Genomic DNA, 17,752 nt, shown 5'->3' on the forward strand with positions numbered 1-17,752 from the left:
CCCATCAAACACCAACTTATCATCCGCAATCCTACTATTCTTTTTGCCCTTTCTTTCCTACGTTGTTTCCAATTAACTCACCAAAGGCTCTCCAGAAACTGACTGAGTTCTACAGATTGCATAGAATAAGTTTCTGAGAGTCGCCCTCTTCAGGTCCGATCCAGGCGTTAGGGTTTTATTCTAGATGCAGAAGAGTGAACTCCGTCCATCTGTATGGCTTCAACCATTTGAGATGGCAGGCGAAGAGACTGGGAGGGGAGGAATACCTGCCACATATTGTGATGGCTCATGTCCTCGGTAGACTCTTCGCCTTCCAGCGTGAGAGGCGGTGGGAAGCTCTGGGCTCTGCGGCGGGCGGCATCCGGAAAAGTCACTATCATCGTCGGCGAAGGATTCATCGTCCCGTGCCTCTCCTCTTCCCTCGCCGGGCGCGCGGCGACGGCTTGCTGTTCCGATTCAACCTCCTCCATAGCGACTCGCTCCCGTGTCTCGCCTTTCCTCTCTTATCGTTTCAGCTCCCGACCGTCCACCAAACAAGAAGTCCAGGTTGGCATCTAAATACTTAATTGATCAACTCGGGGGGAAGGGGCCGACTCCAAAGTTTTACCGGATAACCATGATTTTTTTCTTAATCAAAGAATGAATGAGGGGATTATGATCCTTAACGATCTGATGGAGAACATCAAATATTCTCATCAAATCATTATTTTATCTAATTAATTTTACGAATTACTATATGGGAATAGACCCACGTTTGAAGTTACGATGTGCACTATCGTTATATATACTTTTTTTTTTGTCGTACCTGACAGCCATCTAGCAATATTTTATAGACTCGTGAATACAAGCGGGTTAGCAGGAAGGATTAATCACTCTTGTGCATGACTAAGTTCATGAATTAGCAGATGGATAATAGAACATGGAACAGAATGCTCTCTATATGTGGCGGGCCATGGATAATACCACACCGGTAACATGGCATATAAAACCACTTCCAGAGGACACAACAACGAGTCAACAGGATTTGAATCATCGAAGCTAATCAACGGAAAAGATAACAGAATGCTTTTTGCGGACCGACGCACCCTCTCTTGTTGGCTGTCAATAGATCAGTGTCAATTCCAGAATGTCCCGCAGGTATGTCTTGCGCGTTCCAACCTATGTACATACACATATAGAGCCATCATCATCAACTACACTAGTATCTACGAAACGAACAACCTGTTTGATTTAATTGGGGCATTACCAAAGTTCCTTAATGATTACGATCACGTTGGCAATCTGCTTATCACTGTCCACATATCCTTTACCACAGAATTCCTTGAGACTCGCACGTCCCTCACAGGCACCTGCAGAGTTGACGTCATTACATAAGAAAGATTGACAAGCAGCTGCATTAGGCCCCATGGCAAAGGTGTACCAACATAAACCAATGTCATGATTCAGCAAGTTGCTCTACAGTGACTTCATTGTCGGCATTTTCCACGTCATGGATGTGGTATTCCCAAGAGATACGATAACAGCTTTGTTTATGTCATTACAACCAGACAATAAGAATGAAACAGAAAAAATACACACAATGATCGTAAGGACAACAGCTTCTATGCCATCCTTGATGAAGATAAATGTTTCTTTATACTGATCACCATTAAAACCATTAACTCCAGACAGTATAACTATATTCTCTCCTTGAACAAAGAAAAGCTTTGATACGTACATTGCTGAATCATGCCAAATTCTAGGAAATCCCTTGCCATGGCTCACAATGGTGAACTCCAGACAATGCTCTGCACCCTCAGCTTTAGATGGTCTAAATATGCAACAAGAAACAATGGTTGTAATATTGCTTTTAAACGATGATAATAATAATAATAAAACTAGTAAGGAAACCCATCATATATCAGACTTAGTTGATTTTCACATGCATAAGATCATCTCTGCTTCTCAATAGGCCTAGAAATGGATCAGGAAGCATTCTCCGTGAAGTACATAGAATTTTGGTCCCTATTTAATCATATATGTTCTTGTTAGTAGCACAGGAAAACATACAAATGATCCAAAGGGCACTTGAAAAGTTGCAAAATCATCCGGACCGAACACTGGATGGTACAGATAGACAATTTATTATTTACAAGGAAACAACAAAGGAATAGAGTTCACATCAGTCAAACTGAAAGTCCTAGAATATCCATGTCCTTTTACCAATGACAAACCATTCATCTCCTTAAGAGGGCAAGACAAGCGATAAGGACATAAAATACTGCCCAAGTCATCAAAAAAGGTTGATTTCATTCCACAGAAAAGCTTTTGTATCTTTAATCACATGAAATCCAAGATAGGCTTTAAAAACCCACATTCTGAACCCCAGTTCCACATTAAGAAAATTATATTTCATTTGGTGCACATATAGTTCATTGTTACCTTGAAAGTGCATGCCATTCTTCGAAAACAAGAAACGGCTGGTAACCATTCACAGTGGAAGAGGAAGAAGGTCGGTACAGCTCGTAGGAATATACATCATATAGTTAGTGTGAATTCATAATGGAGAATGGACACGAGAAATGAGGCTAAACATAAACATATAAGAAAGTTAAGTTTAGAAAATCCAAGGCCACCACTTTCTCCATATGAGATTAAAGAAATTAACATAGATTATACTATTCGTAATGGAGAATGGACACAGGTAATGAGGCTAAACAAATATGAGATTTAATTTTAGAAAATTCAAGACCACCACTTTCGCCGCATGAAATCAAAGAAATTAGCATATATTACACTATTCACGATGGACAACAGACATAAGTAATGAGGCTAAACATATATGAGGTTTAAGTTAAGGAAATACAAGGCAGCCACTTTCTCCACATGAAATCGAAAGAATTAGCATACATTATATTCAAAAATATATTTAAGATCAAAATTATGATTGAATATAGCCCTCGTGACAGTTCTGAACCATTGATTTTGATTTCAAAACTGACGGTTTGGATATCCCAAAATCAAGAACCGGAACTGAACCATCTAAGACCAGTTCTGAACTGAAACCGGAACCACCCAAGAATGGTTCCAGTTCCGATTCCAACCATCAAATCATTTTTTTCTGCCATTCCCAAACCTATACAATATGAAGTTCATGTTAAAGAAAGCACACTGACACTATTACAATTTATCTAACTGTATGCAAACTGGTTACCACATGCAAAAGTCTTGTATTAAGAACAGACATATATTATCACAAATTGATACTATTTATGCATCAGAAAAGAAGGCTACTCATTTAAGTCATTTATATGCAATAAGTCAAGTCTTGGCTATCACTTCTTCTAATGGTGGCAGAATTAGCATATGTCTCACTTAAAAAGGCAATTATTTACCTATGACAAGTTACTGAGACGTTTTGATCGAAGGAGTGAAACGGGCACCTTTCTTAGAGGGTGATCCTTGGAAAGAAGGCTTCCAGTTTCTGTCCCATAGACTTCACAAGTGGTGAAGCGAATCAGGCGCTTGTCGCTATCCAAGCAATACATGACCTGAACAACCACCAAACGTCAAGCAATCACAAAATAAATAAGCCACGGTAAAACCTAAATGTAAGAGAAGGGACCAAGAAATCCCACAGCTTCCAACTGGACGAGCGTCAATGCAGTTAGTTACGTTGGTCATCTCTATGGGAAAAGAAGTTGTGCACAAGAACTAATTCAAGATTGGATTTCTCGTGCAACAAAGAAAACACGGTGACAGGAATGCGGATCCGCTCAAAGAATTAGACGACGCGTCGAGAAAGGGAATAGTTCACTAAGAAAAGATCAAATGGTAGAGCGGGACATGGAGGTAATGCAGGGTATCCGAAACAGGATCTTGAAAAGGGGAAGGAAAACCAGATGGAGACGTGCTTGATGAAGAGGCGGTGGAAGTGGATCTGGAAGTCCCAAGGGTGGTGCGCGCCTCCTGCTACACCTCTGGCGGCGGACCGAGGAGTTGTTTGATCTTGTCGCTGTGGAGCGTCACCGCCATCAGTTTCTCGCATAGGTGGGATCCGATGAACTCCCGGCCCCGATCAAACAGATCGTGGCTGGCCTGATCGGGTTCCCATCAAGAACCAGCCTCGACGCCACCGCCATCTGAATCCCTCAAGAACCTCGCCGTCTCTTCCGATCTGCGGGACCTTAGAATCTGCGCCAAATGGTCGAATAGAACAGGAATAAATCACGAGAAGGACCTGCGTCAAAGATCGAACAAGAAGAAGAAAGAACAGGAAGAGAAATCTGCGCCAAAATATTCGAACAAGAACAAGAAAAATCGGGCCAACGACCCTGCGTCACAAGATCGAACAAGTATATGGAACAAAGAAAGAACACGAAAAGGAATATGCGTCGGAACAAGAAAAGATTCGAAAAAGAACAATAAAAAACAGACCAACGACCCTACGTCACAAGATCAAACAAGAACATGGAACAAAGAAAGAACACGAAAAGGAATCTGCGTCAGAAAACGGAACAAGAACGGGAAAAGATCGAAGCAGAGGGCGAAGCGAAACAAAGAAAAGGAATGCAGGGGAGGGTTCCAGAGCGGCGGACAGAGGGGCGTATCGCGAGCAACCGGTGCCGGAGAAGCGGGATGTTATTAGGAGGTGTGATTTGAAATGACATATATATCCTCCATTTATTTCACAACATTCACCCATAAATTAAAATCTAATTAAACCAGGATAATAATTAAATTAAATATATTAAATATTATATAATAAATTTATCATTTTAATATTTATTCAAATTATATATTTTTATTTTAATTTAATGAAGTTATATAATCTTACAAAAAAATATATGACCTAGATATATAATATAATTTTAATAAATAAATAAATTTCATAAATAAAATTATGTTAGTTTATGATATAAATCATGTCAATAATTTTATGATTTTAGATAAATACTGAAATGCTGACGTTATCTTGAGGTAATCACTATTTTATATATATATATATATATATATATATATATATATATATATATATATATATATATATATATATATCATTAAATCCAAATGTGCACTTTCTTCTTCTAAAGTGAGATTACTGAGTTACACTTTTCTTCTTCTAAAGCTAAGATAGCCACTATTAAGCTCCCATTAAAAGCTGCGTGCAGCTCGATATCTTTGACCGTCAAAGGCTGCCACAGCGCAAGCTGTGGAAAACATTTGAAGGAGCTCAAAGCTGCACCACCAAACAGCCGCCTCAGTTCCTGACTCGGTGGACGTATATGCTTGTGTAGAACACAGAGTGCAGTCGTTTATAAGTGGCAACCTATAAGTTCTGCAGAGACCAAAATTATTGAGTTGGCTCAGCGTGCTTGACCGAGAGGCTGTATCTGCTCTGCCGAACTCGTGAGAGCAGCGCCCGTGACGAGAAGGTAGAAGAAGAAAACAAAACCCCGTCAACGGAGACCCAAACAAATGCTTCTTACTGAGAAGATAAGATACATCATATCTATCACAGTGATCTAAAGGAGAAAGAGACAACAGTAGCAAGTGAAACATCGAGGATTAATATATCCCTTTCGGTGCTGAAGCTTTTCCGCATGCGATGCAATGGAATGCACCCTCACATCCTCTCAGGCAACGTTGTCGAGTCCCATACATCCCGACCACAGATTCTTGAACATCCTCGCCTGCAAACAGTCACATGAACACCCAAGTTTTGGCCGAGAGAGATTTCGGAACGCGTTAAGAGTGATGAATACCCGCTTGGGCTTTTGGTAGTGGAGGAGTTCAGGTGGGATCTTGTACAAGTCCTCGTCCACGGCCTTGGGAGCTGTAGCCCTCCCTTGCTTCTTCTGCAGCTCTTCCTTCTCTCTTCCTATGCAGCCACCCTTCTTCACCTACAACCAAATGTGAGTGACAACTAGTGAGATCTAACTTCTCTAGTTGACTGACATTAGATCGGTCAGATGATGACAACCTTTCTGTGGTGGTGATCACAACAAGCTGGTGTCTCTGCAGGGGCTGCCACCTTAAAGAGATCACCATCTTCGCTACGACAATGGCCTCGGATCCACTCAGCCTGCACTGCAAGCTCAAAGCACCGGGTGATGGGGAGTTCATCACGGTGATCCCAGTACCCAAACGCTGGAACCTGGTGACCCCTCGTCGAGCCCTGCAACCATAGCAACACACAATTAAAGATCGACTACGAAGCGACACTTCGTCATCCCTCCGACAACAAAGAATTACCTCCATCATCTATCGTATAGCAAATAAGTAGCAGAACCGTGCGAAGTGGGTTCAAGGAAATCTGGGATCGGTGTTGGCATGTGCATATACAGACATATATAGAAGCGGAGGATGCAAAAACTAGTGGAGACGGAAGTGAGAGGGGAGCAGAAGTCGCAGAAATAGCAGCAGCGGTAGGAAGAGGTCTTTATCGCAAGTGCATTGGGTTCTTTAATAGCTAGGCGTGGCCTGCCCTCGGGTGGGAAGCTTATTCGTTGTCGTCAAAGATCCATTCTATTTCTCCACCACCTCGTCGCCGGCTTTATGGCTCTTCTGCCGAGGCCACCAGTAGTACACGAGTTGTCAAAGATGTAGAACTCGAAAACGGGGTCAAGAAGGGCCTCAGTTCCCCACGCATCCATCCATTCTCACGTGAAACCTCTCCACCTCCTCTCTGTCATCTTCTCTCGTCGCTCAAAAACTACTTTGTTCAAAGATTTCTCTCTTGAAAAGAATGATATTGCGAGGTTATCTTTCTTGTAAACGGGAACAGTGCATTGACTCCGACAAACTTCGTTGGATGAGGTCTTTCAAGTGCGTCCTCATCATGGTGGGGTGTGCAGGGCACTGATTAGGCCGGGCAGCCTTCACACTGTGTAACTTGAGCCTCGGCTTTGCCACTGCTTTACTTAGCCTCATAATCCTGCACTAGATTCGCAGCTTTTGCTCCACCATGATGGACGAGGATGGCCCGCAGGACTAGCGATTCTACAAGCTATATATATATCCAGCTTTTTAAGCCAAGTTATACAGCAAATGGATAGGTTAACCGAGATATGGCTGAGCTAATGATAATGATGCCAAGCCTTGATCATGTTCATGCATGCACGTACGTGTGTCATCACTTGCATACCTGCATGCATCTATGCCATAACTAACATGGAAACAAATATTTTAATTTGACACACTCAATTAATACAGATATATACGAAGGGCATAGCACGTAAGTAAGAAGTGATGTCGACATAACTCATAAGTAAGAAGCGTAGTCCATATATTCAAAACGGATAATTTCTTACGAGCCTAACGATCGCACTAGTGATGAACCGATCAAATGTGATTTATCAAGAATGATATTTTTCATACTCTTAAGAAGTTAGAGAATTCATATAGAAAATCAAATAAATAAAAAATTAAAGATTTCAAAAAATATATTAGTATGAAATTCTAATATAAAGAGTACTTTATATTAGAATTTCATGATACTTTATAAATGTTTAAGCTAAAATTATCATGATACACTCTTCAAACCCTTATAAGTCAATCTTAGTCTTAACACACTTTCGATGTAAGACTAATTGAGGGTGTTATATTGTAGGACACCGTACATGCATTGCATTGGAATACCGCAACAAAATATATGAACAAAATATTTTTGGAAAGAGAACTTTGTATGCTTTCTCGATCTAATTTAGCTGAGAACACTTGGATTGAAGTTCTTACTTGTAACCGCTGCTTAGTGAAACTGAGGTATGATCTGATTCTCTTTCTAATTATTTTGATTTAAAATATATTTGATTGTCCTGCGTACGGTCATGTAAATGATGGTAAACTTGGAGGAAGAAGACGACAAAAATGTGTGTTCTTGGGATGTGTTGAACCAAAATCACTCAAACTCATAATTAAAGAATAATTAAAGAGGGTTTTTTTTCTCTTTCGACATAAAGAGAAAAAAAAAGTTGGATGGCGATTTGGCATTATACTTCAGTTTGATAGTCAAAGTATCGTACATTCATCGAAAATTAAATATATCAAACATATAGACATCAGATATCATTTTATTTAAGATATTATATCATATGAGGCTATTGCGATTAAGAAAATTAGTATGGCTGAAATATGATAGATAGATATAATGACGAAGAAGTCAATTTGATATGTTATTCGGGTTTCGGAGAAGATGTTAGAAGAAATTTATATTCGAAGACATTGGCACAACTTAAAGCTAAGGTGGAGATTTATTGATGGGTGGCTTAAGTTGAGAATTTAGCCTCACATCACATCACAAACGTTGTAGGTAGATGCCTCCATTATAGTCGATAAATAAAGGCCTTTATTATCCCATTAATACACAAACAAACAAAAAATCATCGAGTTATATTGTGGGGTCTTTTGAAACTTTGGCTCTATTCAAAAGATTTTGGATGTATTTGTAGTACAAATATATATATATATACACACGTACAAATTTTATAATAAGATGCATTTGTCATTACATGTTAATATTGGGAACACAAACTTATCGATTCTAAAGATGTTTAATATATGTTTGTTAAGGTTAAAGATGTATCGTTACTGCTATAAACATCATAAACGAGTTTTCAAGGATACCAAAAACATGGTAATGCAAGTTTGTCCAAGAAAAGGACATTCATTTGAAGTATTCTAGTAAAATAAGGTAAAACTTATACTAAATGATATCTCAATCTCAAATCCAAACACCATCACAACACCATCTTTTTATTAAATCTTGATAACTATATCTTTTGAAACAAATTAGTTTATTTAGTATTTGACGTAGGGAGCATAATACATTGATAGTACCTATATGTCATGCCCATTTAGTCTAACACATTAGACGATACTCGATCACATGAGGTTGATAACATGGTATATAATACGATATTGACTCGATCCCACGGGATTGATAACGTAGCACTATCAAAGATATTGACTTACCGATAGTCGAATAACACTAGTAATTTCTCTTAACGTTTATCACAACTACACCCAGATGGTCACCCATCATGCTATAAAAATATTCTAAAAGGTATTAATTCTCTCTTTAACTTTTTTAATTTTGATTATTCTACTACATCTCTAAATCTCATATTAAAAAAAAAAGATAAGAGGAACTTTATCATGCACACCATCATCATTACTTTTGAATAGTCTGGGATCGAATTCCCAACTTTCCAACACCTCAGCTTGAGACAGACCTAAAAATAGATCTTGATTAGCTCAAAACTTAATTCATATATCAAAAACTAAAATTTGGTTTAACATATTAGTGTTAGTCTCTCATGGGTGACTTTGGAAGACCCACTCTTTCACACCTAAACTCAAGAATATTAAAAAATAATATATTTCTCATTGTTGAAGTCTCTATTTTCCAACCATTTCCCAAACCACCGAGTAAATCATCATGTCTCGACCCTTTTCATGGGTCATACCACAATGGGAATAAATAATATAGGAAGCACGACATGTAGTAACCATCAACATATAAGTTATGCCCATTCGACTAACACATCATATGCTTATTCAGTCGGCACATTAGTTGAGACTCAATCCTAGGAGTCGAAAATGTGGTGTCAACTAAAGTGTTGACTCGATCTCACATGATCGACAACGTATGATTGATAAGGATGTTAATTCAATAAGTCATTGCCCCACAATTGTAGCTCTAATGATTTAGTGCACAATCTCATATATATATATATATATATATATATATATATATATATATATATATATATATATATATATATATATATATATATATATATATATATATATATATATATATATATATATATATATTCCTAGCATTTATAACAACCCTACACTAATAATCACCCATAGTAGTATCAAAGGCTCTCCAAGTGCATTGGTAGATTCTCTCTCTCTCTCTCTAACATTTTAACTTTAATTATTCTATATAATCCTCAAAATTTCATACTAACTTAAGTATCAAAAGAGTCTCTTGCGGAGTACGCCCTCGATTTAGTCTTGGATAAACTTAAAAGATGATTGGTTCTAAATCCCGAGTGATGTGTAATCAAAATTTGATTTAACAATATTCTTTCTACTTAATCGATTGGAATACATCCGTGTAATGTACACGCTCCTATCGCGCGTGCATGCACTTGTGATCGAAATTTTCCACGTGAGACCGATGCAAAGATACGCAAGCCTCGACCACGTTCATGCATGCGTGCATTCATCTGCATCATCGCGATACCTGATAAGGTCGCTCCATTAATACGGATGCATGAATCCACGAGTTGCTTTTGGGTTATAAATAGGAGCAACATATGAACCAAGTCTTGTCCAAATTATCTCATCTCCATCTCCCATAGTCCATAGGAAAATGATAACAATCATGGAATATGAGTTTTCCTATTTTAGCTTTGAGGTTTAGAGTTTGATCCCATCTTACCCATCACCCTGCAATGCAACGTAAGTATACATTTTCCTTTAAATTCCGTTCATCTCTTGATGACTATTTATATATAGCATATTTTTATAAGCATAAAAAAATATTAATCATAAAAAATATTTTTATAAAAATAAAAGGCATTTCTAAGTGGCTTGATGAAGATTTTAAGTTCTGACCCTTTGCTTTTATATCATCTTAAAAATATGATTGTGTGACCACTAAACCCCAAAACCTAAGATGTTGGGAAAAACTTAATATATGCTTTAACATCCTTTCTCATGAGTGAGCCAATGTATAAACAAAATCCGAGTATACGATGCAAATACAAATGAAGTGAAGAATGATTATTGCATAAATATTTTTATTAGAGAGAGAAATATAAGTGAAACTCTATCGGAGAGAGAGAAAATCCCAAAGAGAAAAAAATTAACTTGACGTTGAACAACAACTACATCGACGTAACTAAAAACAATAGTCTTAGTGTTGGACAACTAAAGGAAATATGATGAGATAATTAGATGATAAATAAATAATAAATAAAAAAATAGAGAGAGAGAGAGAGAGAGAGAGAGAGAGAAGAGAAAAGAACCCAATTTGTAGAATTCTTAACTCGACGATGAGCTTCGAAAGAGGAGATGAAAAGAACAGTTCTTGAATTCGCTCCGAGCTCTCCAACTCATAACCGAGAGTGAATTATGGCCTTACACTCCTCGTGTTAAGTGAGAACTAAAATTCTTATTCATTAAGTAGTAGTCAATCATCAATTATAATTTTTGGTTTCTATATAAGTTAAAAATATTTAAAATCGACATATCAATATTGATAAGGTCATTTAGTTTCATATTGATTGAGGAGTATAATCCTCTCGGAGCTTTGCATCTGCGATGCCGACTGACGCCATCTTCTTCCCTACAATTGTTGCAGGAGCCTTCAAAGATGGTAGGCAGATCGTCGATCAACTCCCATTGGCAGTCCTTATAGTTCTCTTCGACGGTGCTCGGAGCCGGAGCCACCATGGCGAGCAAGCGAGCGATCGATCGATCGAGAGAGGGAGATGGATTACTTCCCACAGGTGCTGAAGCCACAGTTGTCGACGAATCGATCAGAGAACGAAAGGGATCGCTCTCTTAACGCGACACGTTGATTTGGTCAACGGATTTGGAGCACGTGGAACGCAGCCTTCCATCCTCCTCCGTTTCACGCCGCAGAAGAAAAACGTGCTGCCCCATGCGTTCCCACACTGCCACCACCTCATTCACGCCGGTCGCCAGCTCAGCGTAGAAACAAATCTGTAATAGAAGTGAATGAATTGTTACTGCTGCTCTGCTTGTCGTATGTATCATCTTCATTTATAGCTATTAAGAACGAGATGATCGATCACAGACTTGTGGACCGCTGGCCGCTATTGATGAATGAAACGTGGCACAAATGACTTGACATAACACGTATATCAAAACGAGGAAGACATCATGTACTGCCACTGCTACTGCCTAACGATTGGAGCCACCTAAAGCTGCTCCTGTCAAAGCTCCGACACGTAAAAGTCAAATCCATCCACCACCATCTATCTACCTAATGACCCGGCATTAAGATTTTGGACATGAAAATTCATTGGGATAGACAACGGATTTGTCTCAGAAAATATACATTGAAAGTTCTTGAATGATTCGGTATGCAAAAGCCTAAACCTACGAGTACTTTATTCGCTAAACAATTCAATCTTTCGACAGCTTTATCACCATAATTTGAGGAAAAGGAGCACACGTCTCGTGTTCCTCATGCTAGACTGGTCGAGAGCACCACATATGCTATGGTTTACATTTGTCTGGACATCCATCCCTCGTGTCGTTTATGTCGTTAGCATATGCATGAAAGTTCGTTCATTGCGAGGTGCTGCAGATGTGAGTTTGGTCTTTGGTAAGAGTTCCCACACTAGTCGTAGTGTATGTCGTTATTCATAATATTATATCACATATTGCTATTATGATTAAGAAAATTGGTACCATCAAAATCTAATAGATATAATGACCAATAAGTCAATTTGATATATTATTCAGTTTGGGAGAAGAAGATATTTTTATCTGAAGACATTAGTATAACTTAAAGGCGGAGATTTATGCACGGGTGGTTTAAGTTGAACGTAGATGCCTCCATTATAGTCGATAAATAAAGGCCTTGATTCTATTAAAAGATTTTGACTTCATGAGTACACATTCTTTTCTTTTTTTTTTACTTTAAATTTATTAGTGAATTCTTTCTCGTCTTTATTCGTAGTTATAGGCATATCATTCAAATAAATTCGAGTTGATGTGTCTTTGTGAAGGTTAAAGAATCTCTCATATTTAAAAATTTAAAATCTAAAATTTTAGAGTTTTATGTTGATATTATAATAAATGATTAGATTTATGATTGTTTAAATTCTTACTCTTATGGGTTTAGTTTATGAATGCGCGTTAATAAATTTTGAGTTTGTCTTGAGTTTTACGGAGTCGTCATAGAGTAGAGTGATGTGTTGAATGATTATAAATTATATATATATATATAATATTATTTTTCAAGGAACGGATAAAAAGGAGAAAAAAAACTATTTTGCATCATATGATATAAAATTACAAAGTTCAATATGACTTTCTAGCAATAATCAACAAGTGAAGTCAGCTGCTTTATTAGCCTCGCGGTCGACATGACAAAAAATAATAGTCAAACAGTTTCATGAGTTCAAAAATATCTTTATACACACTAATTTATATCTTATGTGTATAAACACATTACTGAATTCACGAAACCATTTGATGATATTATTTTCGATGATAAACCTCGCGAGGCAAACAAAGTAGTTGACTGAATTTGTTGACTATGCTAGAATTCTAGATTTACCTTTTTCTTTTTTCTTTTTTTTTTTTGCAGTGAGATTGTGCACATTGTTCTTTCTTTGATGCATGCAGAGGGTATTATTTCTTCAATTAATATAGTTAACTCTTTGATGCAAAGAGTTACAGAGTGTGTTGGAGACTCTCCATTTATTTCTTTATAATTAAACTCTAAAATAATAAATCTCATGATATATATATATATATATATATATATATATATATATATATATATATATATATATATATATATATATGTATGTATGTATGTACGTATGTATATATACCAAAATAGAAAGTTCAAAGCAATTACGACTTATTCGGAAATTGGATATCATTACTGATTCTCATGTACAAAATGAAAACTTTATTCTTGATTTTACCAGAATTTTTATGAAAACGTTTCATTTCTTTTTTTTCCATGCAAGTTTCACTTTTTCAAAATATATCTTAATTTTTAGCCTAATTCTGATCAATTCAACCTCTAATTAAAAGAATAAATCTTGATTTTATTTCATCTCTACAATAAGTTTAGTAATAAGTATAACGACCTGTTATTTCATCTATAAAGTATATTGAATGTACAAATATGATCGTAACTATTATTCATATTAACATCTACTCTAGAGGAATATTTTTATGTGGTGCTATAGGGAACACAAACTTATCAATTATTTTGGTGGTTAATATAAGTTTGTTAAGGTTAAAGATATATCATTAATGCTATAAACATAATAAACAAAATGATATTCTAATAAAAACATTCGTTTACATATTCTAATAAAAAAAGATAAAACTTATACTAAATGATATCTCCATCTCAAATTTCTAAATTTCTTTCCTCCTCCTAATCTAACAACATCTTTATATCTAAGCAATTATATCTCTTCAAACAAAATAGTTTATTTCGTATTTGACATAAGGAGTCATGCCCATTTGGTTAAGACGCTAGACGATACTTGATCGCATGATATTGATAACATGGTACCAAATAGAATATTGATTGATAATGTAGCATTGGTAAAGATATTGACTCGATAAAATAGTTACATATTGTAGCTCTAACGATTTAATGTACAATCTCATAACTCATAAGGCACATAACTACTCTCAATGTTTACCACAATCTCACCATGATGGTCACCCATTATACTATAAAAGACCCTCTAGAGTGCATTCTAAATAGAGTGCATTCTAAATGAGATTAACTTTGACTATATTATTCTAATAAATCTAACATTAAATTAAGTATTAGAGGAACCTTGTTAAGCACACCATCACATAACTTTTGAATGGTATAGGATCAAATTCTCAACATTTCAACACCGTAATTTGACTTAGAAATGGACCTCACTCTTTCAAACCTGAACTCGAGAATGATAATTTTTCATTGTCAAATCCGTCTTGTGATCATTTTCTAAACCCATTTTTGAACCTGACACCACTTATTCAATAATGCATATAAATCAATCATAGAGTATCCCCTAACAAGTAAATCATCGTGTCTCGACCCCTTTCACATATAGTAACGCGATGGGAGTAGATAATATTGAGAGCACGACATATAGTAACCATTAATATATAAGTTATGTCGATTAAGTGGTCTAACACATAAGTTAAGATTTAGGAGTCAAAAATATGATGCGACTAAAATGTTGACTCGATCTCACATGATCGATAATATAATATTGAAAAAGATATTATTTCAATAAATTGTTGCCCTACGATTATAACCCTAATGATTTAGTTCACAGTCTTATGACTCATTGACGATTGAAGGATGCATATAATTATTCCCAGCATTATACTAATAATCACCTATTCTAGTGTTAAAGGCTCTCAAGTGCATTATAAAAAGGACTCTCTCTCTCATTTTTAATAATGCATATAAATCAATCATGGAGTATCCTCTAACAAATAAATTATCATCTTCACATGTAATAAAGCGATGGGGATAGATAATATTAAGAGCATGACATATAGTAACCATTAACATATATGTCATGCCGGTTCACTGGTCTAACACATAAGTTAAGACTCGAATCTAGGAGTCAAATTTTTTTTCAAATTTTGATTTAAAATATTTTTTTCTACTTAATCGATTGGAATACATGTGTAATGTACACGATCCTATCACGCGTCCATGTACTTGTGATAAAAACTTTCCACGTAAGACCGATGCATAGATACACGCAAGCCTCGACCACGTTCATGCATGTGTGCATTCATCTGCATCATCGCGATACCTGATAAGGTCACTCCATTAATACGAATGCATGAATCCACGAGTTGCTTTTGGGTTATAAATAGGAGCAACATACGAACCAAGTCTTGTCCAAATTATCTCAGCTGTTGGTACTTCTTTCTTCGTCTCCATCTCCCATAGTCTATAGGAAAGGAAAATGATAACAATCATGGAATATGAGTTTTCTTATTTTAGCTTTGAGGTTTAGAGTTTGATCCCATCTTACCAATCACCCTGCAATGCAATGTAAGTATACATTTTACTTTAAATTCCATTCATCTCTTGATGACTATTTATATATAGCATATTTTTATAAGCATAAAAAATATTAATCATAAAAAATATTTTTATAAAAATAAAAGGCATTTCTAAGTGGCTTGATGAAGATTTTAAGTTCGGATCCTTTGCTCTCATGATTGTGCGATCACTAAACCCAAAAACCTAAGATGTTAGGAAAAACTTAATATAAGCTTAAACATCCTTTCTCACTAGTGAGCCAATGTATAAACAAAATCCGAGTATACGGTGCAAGTACAAATGAAGGGAAGAATGATTATTGCATAAATATTTTTATTAGAGAGAGAAATATAAGCGAAACTCTATCGGAGGGAGAGAAAATCCCAAAGAGAAAAAAATTAACTTGACATTTAACAACAACTACATCGACATTACCAAAAACAATAGTCTTAGTGTTGGACAACTAAAGGAAATATGATGAGATAATTAGATGATAAATAAATACTAAATAGAAAAAAATCTAGAGAGAGAAGAGAAAAGGACCCAATTTGTAGAATTCTTAACTCGACGATGAGCTTCGAGAGAGGAGATGAAGAAAAGAACAGTTCTTGAATTCACTCCGAGCTCTCCAACTCATAACCGGGGGTGAATTATGGCCTTACACTCCTCGTGTTAAGTGAGAACTAAAATTCTTATTCATTTAGTAGTCGATCATCAATTATAATTTTTTTGTTTCTATATAAGTCAAAAATATTTAAAATCGACATATCAATGTATTGTATCATGTCAAGATAAACCTCTAAAATTATCTTATCAAATAATCTTTCTTCTTTATCAAATAATTATATTATCAATATAGGAAATAAGATCGTTGTTGCTAAGTGATAACCCGAATATGTTGATTGAACGTGAAATCAACTTCTTTGTTTCCATGTATGCAGAATGTGATTCCGCTCCCCGTCCACCACCTGTTTGTGCTCCAAAGTCATTTCCTTGTAGCACTTGGAGCAAAAGTTCATGGTCGCCGCACTTGCACAGAAACCACAGTTGCCGATGCAAGGGGACTGGTCCTCCCGGAGCTTTGCATCTGCGACGCCGACTGAGGCCATCTTCTTCCCTGCATTTGTTGCAGGAACCTTCGAAGACGGTAGGCAGATCGTCGATCAACTCCAACTGGTAGTCCTTGAAGATCTCTTCGCCGGTGCTCGGAGCCGGAGCCGCCATGGCGAGCGAGCGATCGAGAGAGGGAGATGGAATACTTCCCGTACGTGCTGAAGCTACAGTTGTCGACGAATCGATCCGAGAACAAAAAGGGTTCGCTCTCCCATCGCGACACGTTGATTTGGTCAACGGATTTGGAGCACGTGGAACGCAGCCTTCCATCCACCTCTGTTTCACGCCGCAGAAGAAAAACGTGCTGCCCCATGCGTTCCCACGCTGCCACGTCCTCATTCACGCCGGTCGCCAACTCAGCGTAGAAACAAATCTGTAATAGGAGTGCATGTATTGTTACTGCTGCTCTTCTTGTCGTATGTGTCAATCTTCATTTATAGCTATTAAGAACAACATGATCGATCACAGACTTGTGCACCGCTGGCTGGTATGGATCAATGATACGTGGCACAAATGACTTGACATAACACATATATTAAAATGAGGAGGACTTTCATGTACTGCCTACTGGTACGACCTAATGATTGGAGCCACCTATAGCTGCTCCTGTCGAAGCCCTGAGACGTAAAAGTCAAATCCATCCACCTTCATCTTCTCCAACTCTTCTTACTCCCGAGCTACGGCAACAACAGCACACCCCATCTCTGCCTTTAGCATATGGACTACACTTGGAAAGTATATTCCCTGGCATTAAAAGATTACGGTGGATAGGCTCAGGAAAACCAAAAGGTCGCAGGGGAAGATGACAAAGAAGAAAAGAATTCATATGGTCTTCAGCTACCTAAAAGTAAG

General features: G+C 37.0%; 1 protein-coding gene and 1 long non-coding RNA gene across 3 annotated transcripts; both read right to left on the reverse strand.

Moving 5' to 3' along the window:
- Nucleotides 1-883: 883 nt before the first annotated feature.
- Nucleotides 884-4,594, reverse strand: LOC135639706 (uncharacterized). Of its 2 annotated transcripts, XR_010497014.1 has the most exons (5): nucleotides 3,618-4,594; nucleotides 3,375-3,530; nucleotides 1,718-1,810; nucleotides 1,247-1,349; nucleotides 884-1,158 (listed from the first exon to the last, which is right to left on the reverse strand). It is a non-coding gene; the product is annotated as an uncharacterized LOC135639706 (long non-coding RNA). The 2 variants fall into 2 exon arrangements; XR_010497013.1 differs by having other exon boundaries at nucleotides 3,375-4,594.
- An 861-nt stretch (nucleotides 4,595-5,455) lies between these two features.
- Nucleotides 5,456-6,394, reverse strand: LOC135582372 (uncharacterized). The gene is made up of 4 exons (XM_065155213.1): nucleotides 6,235-6,394; nucleotides 5,963-6,157; nucleotides 5,745-5,882; nucleotides 5,456-5,672 (listed from the first exon to the last, which is right to left on the reverse strand). Exons 1-4 carry the CDS (start codon nucleotides 6,241-6,243, stop codon nucleotides 5,616-5,618), a joined length of 399 nt encoding a protein of 132 aa, XP_065011285.1. The 5' UTR covers nucleotides 6,244-6,394; the 3' UTR covers nucleotides 5,456-5,615.
- Between the last annotated feature and the right edge of the window lie 11,358 nt (nucleotides 6,395-17,752).

Source organism: Musa acuminata, chromosome BXJ3-6, assembly GCF_036884655.1.
Source record: "Musa acuminata AAA Group cultivar baxijiao chromosome BXJ3-6, Cavendish_Baxijiao_AAA, whole genome shotgun sequence".
Classification (NCBI taxonomy): domain Eukaryota; kingdom Viridiplantae; phylum Streptophyta; class Magnoliopsida; order Zingiberales; family Musaceae; genus Musa; species Musa acuminata.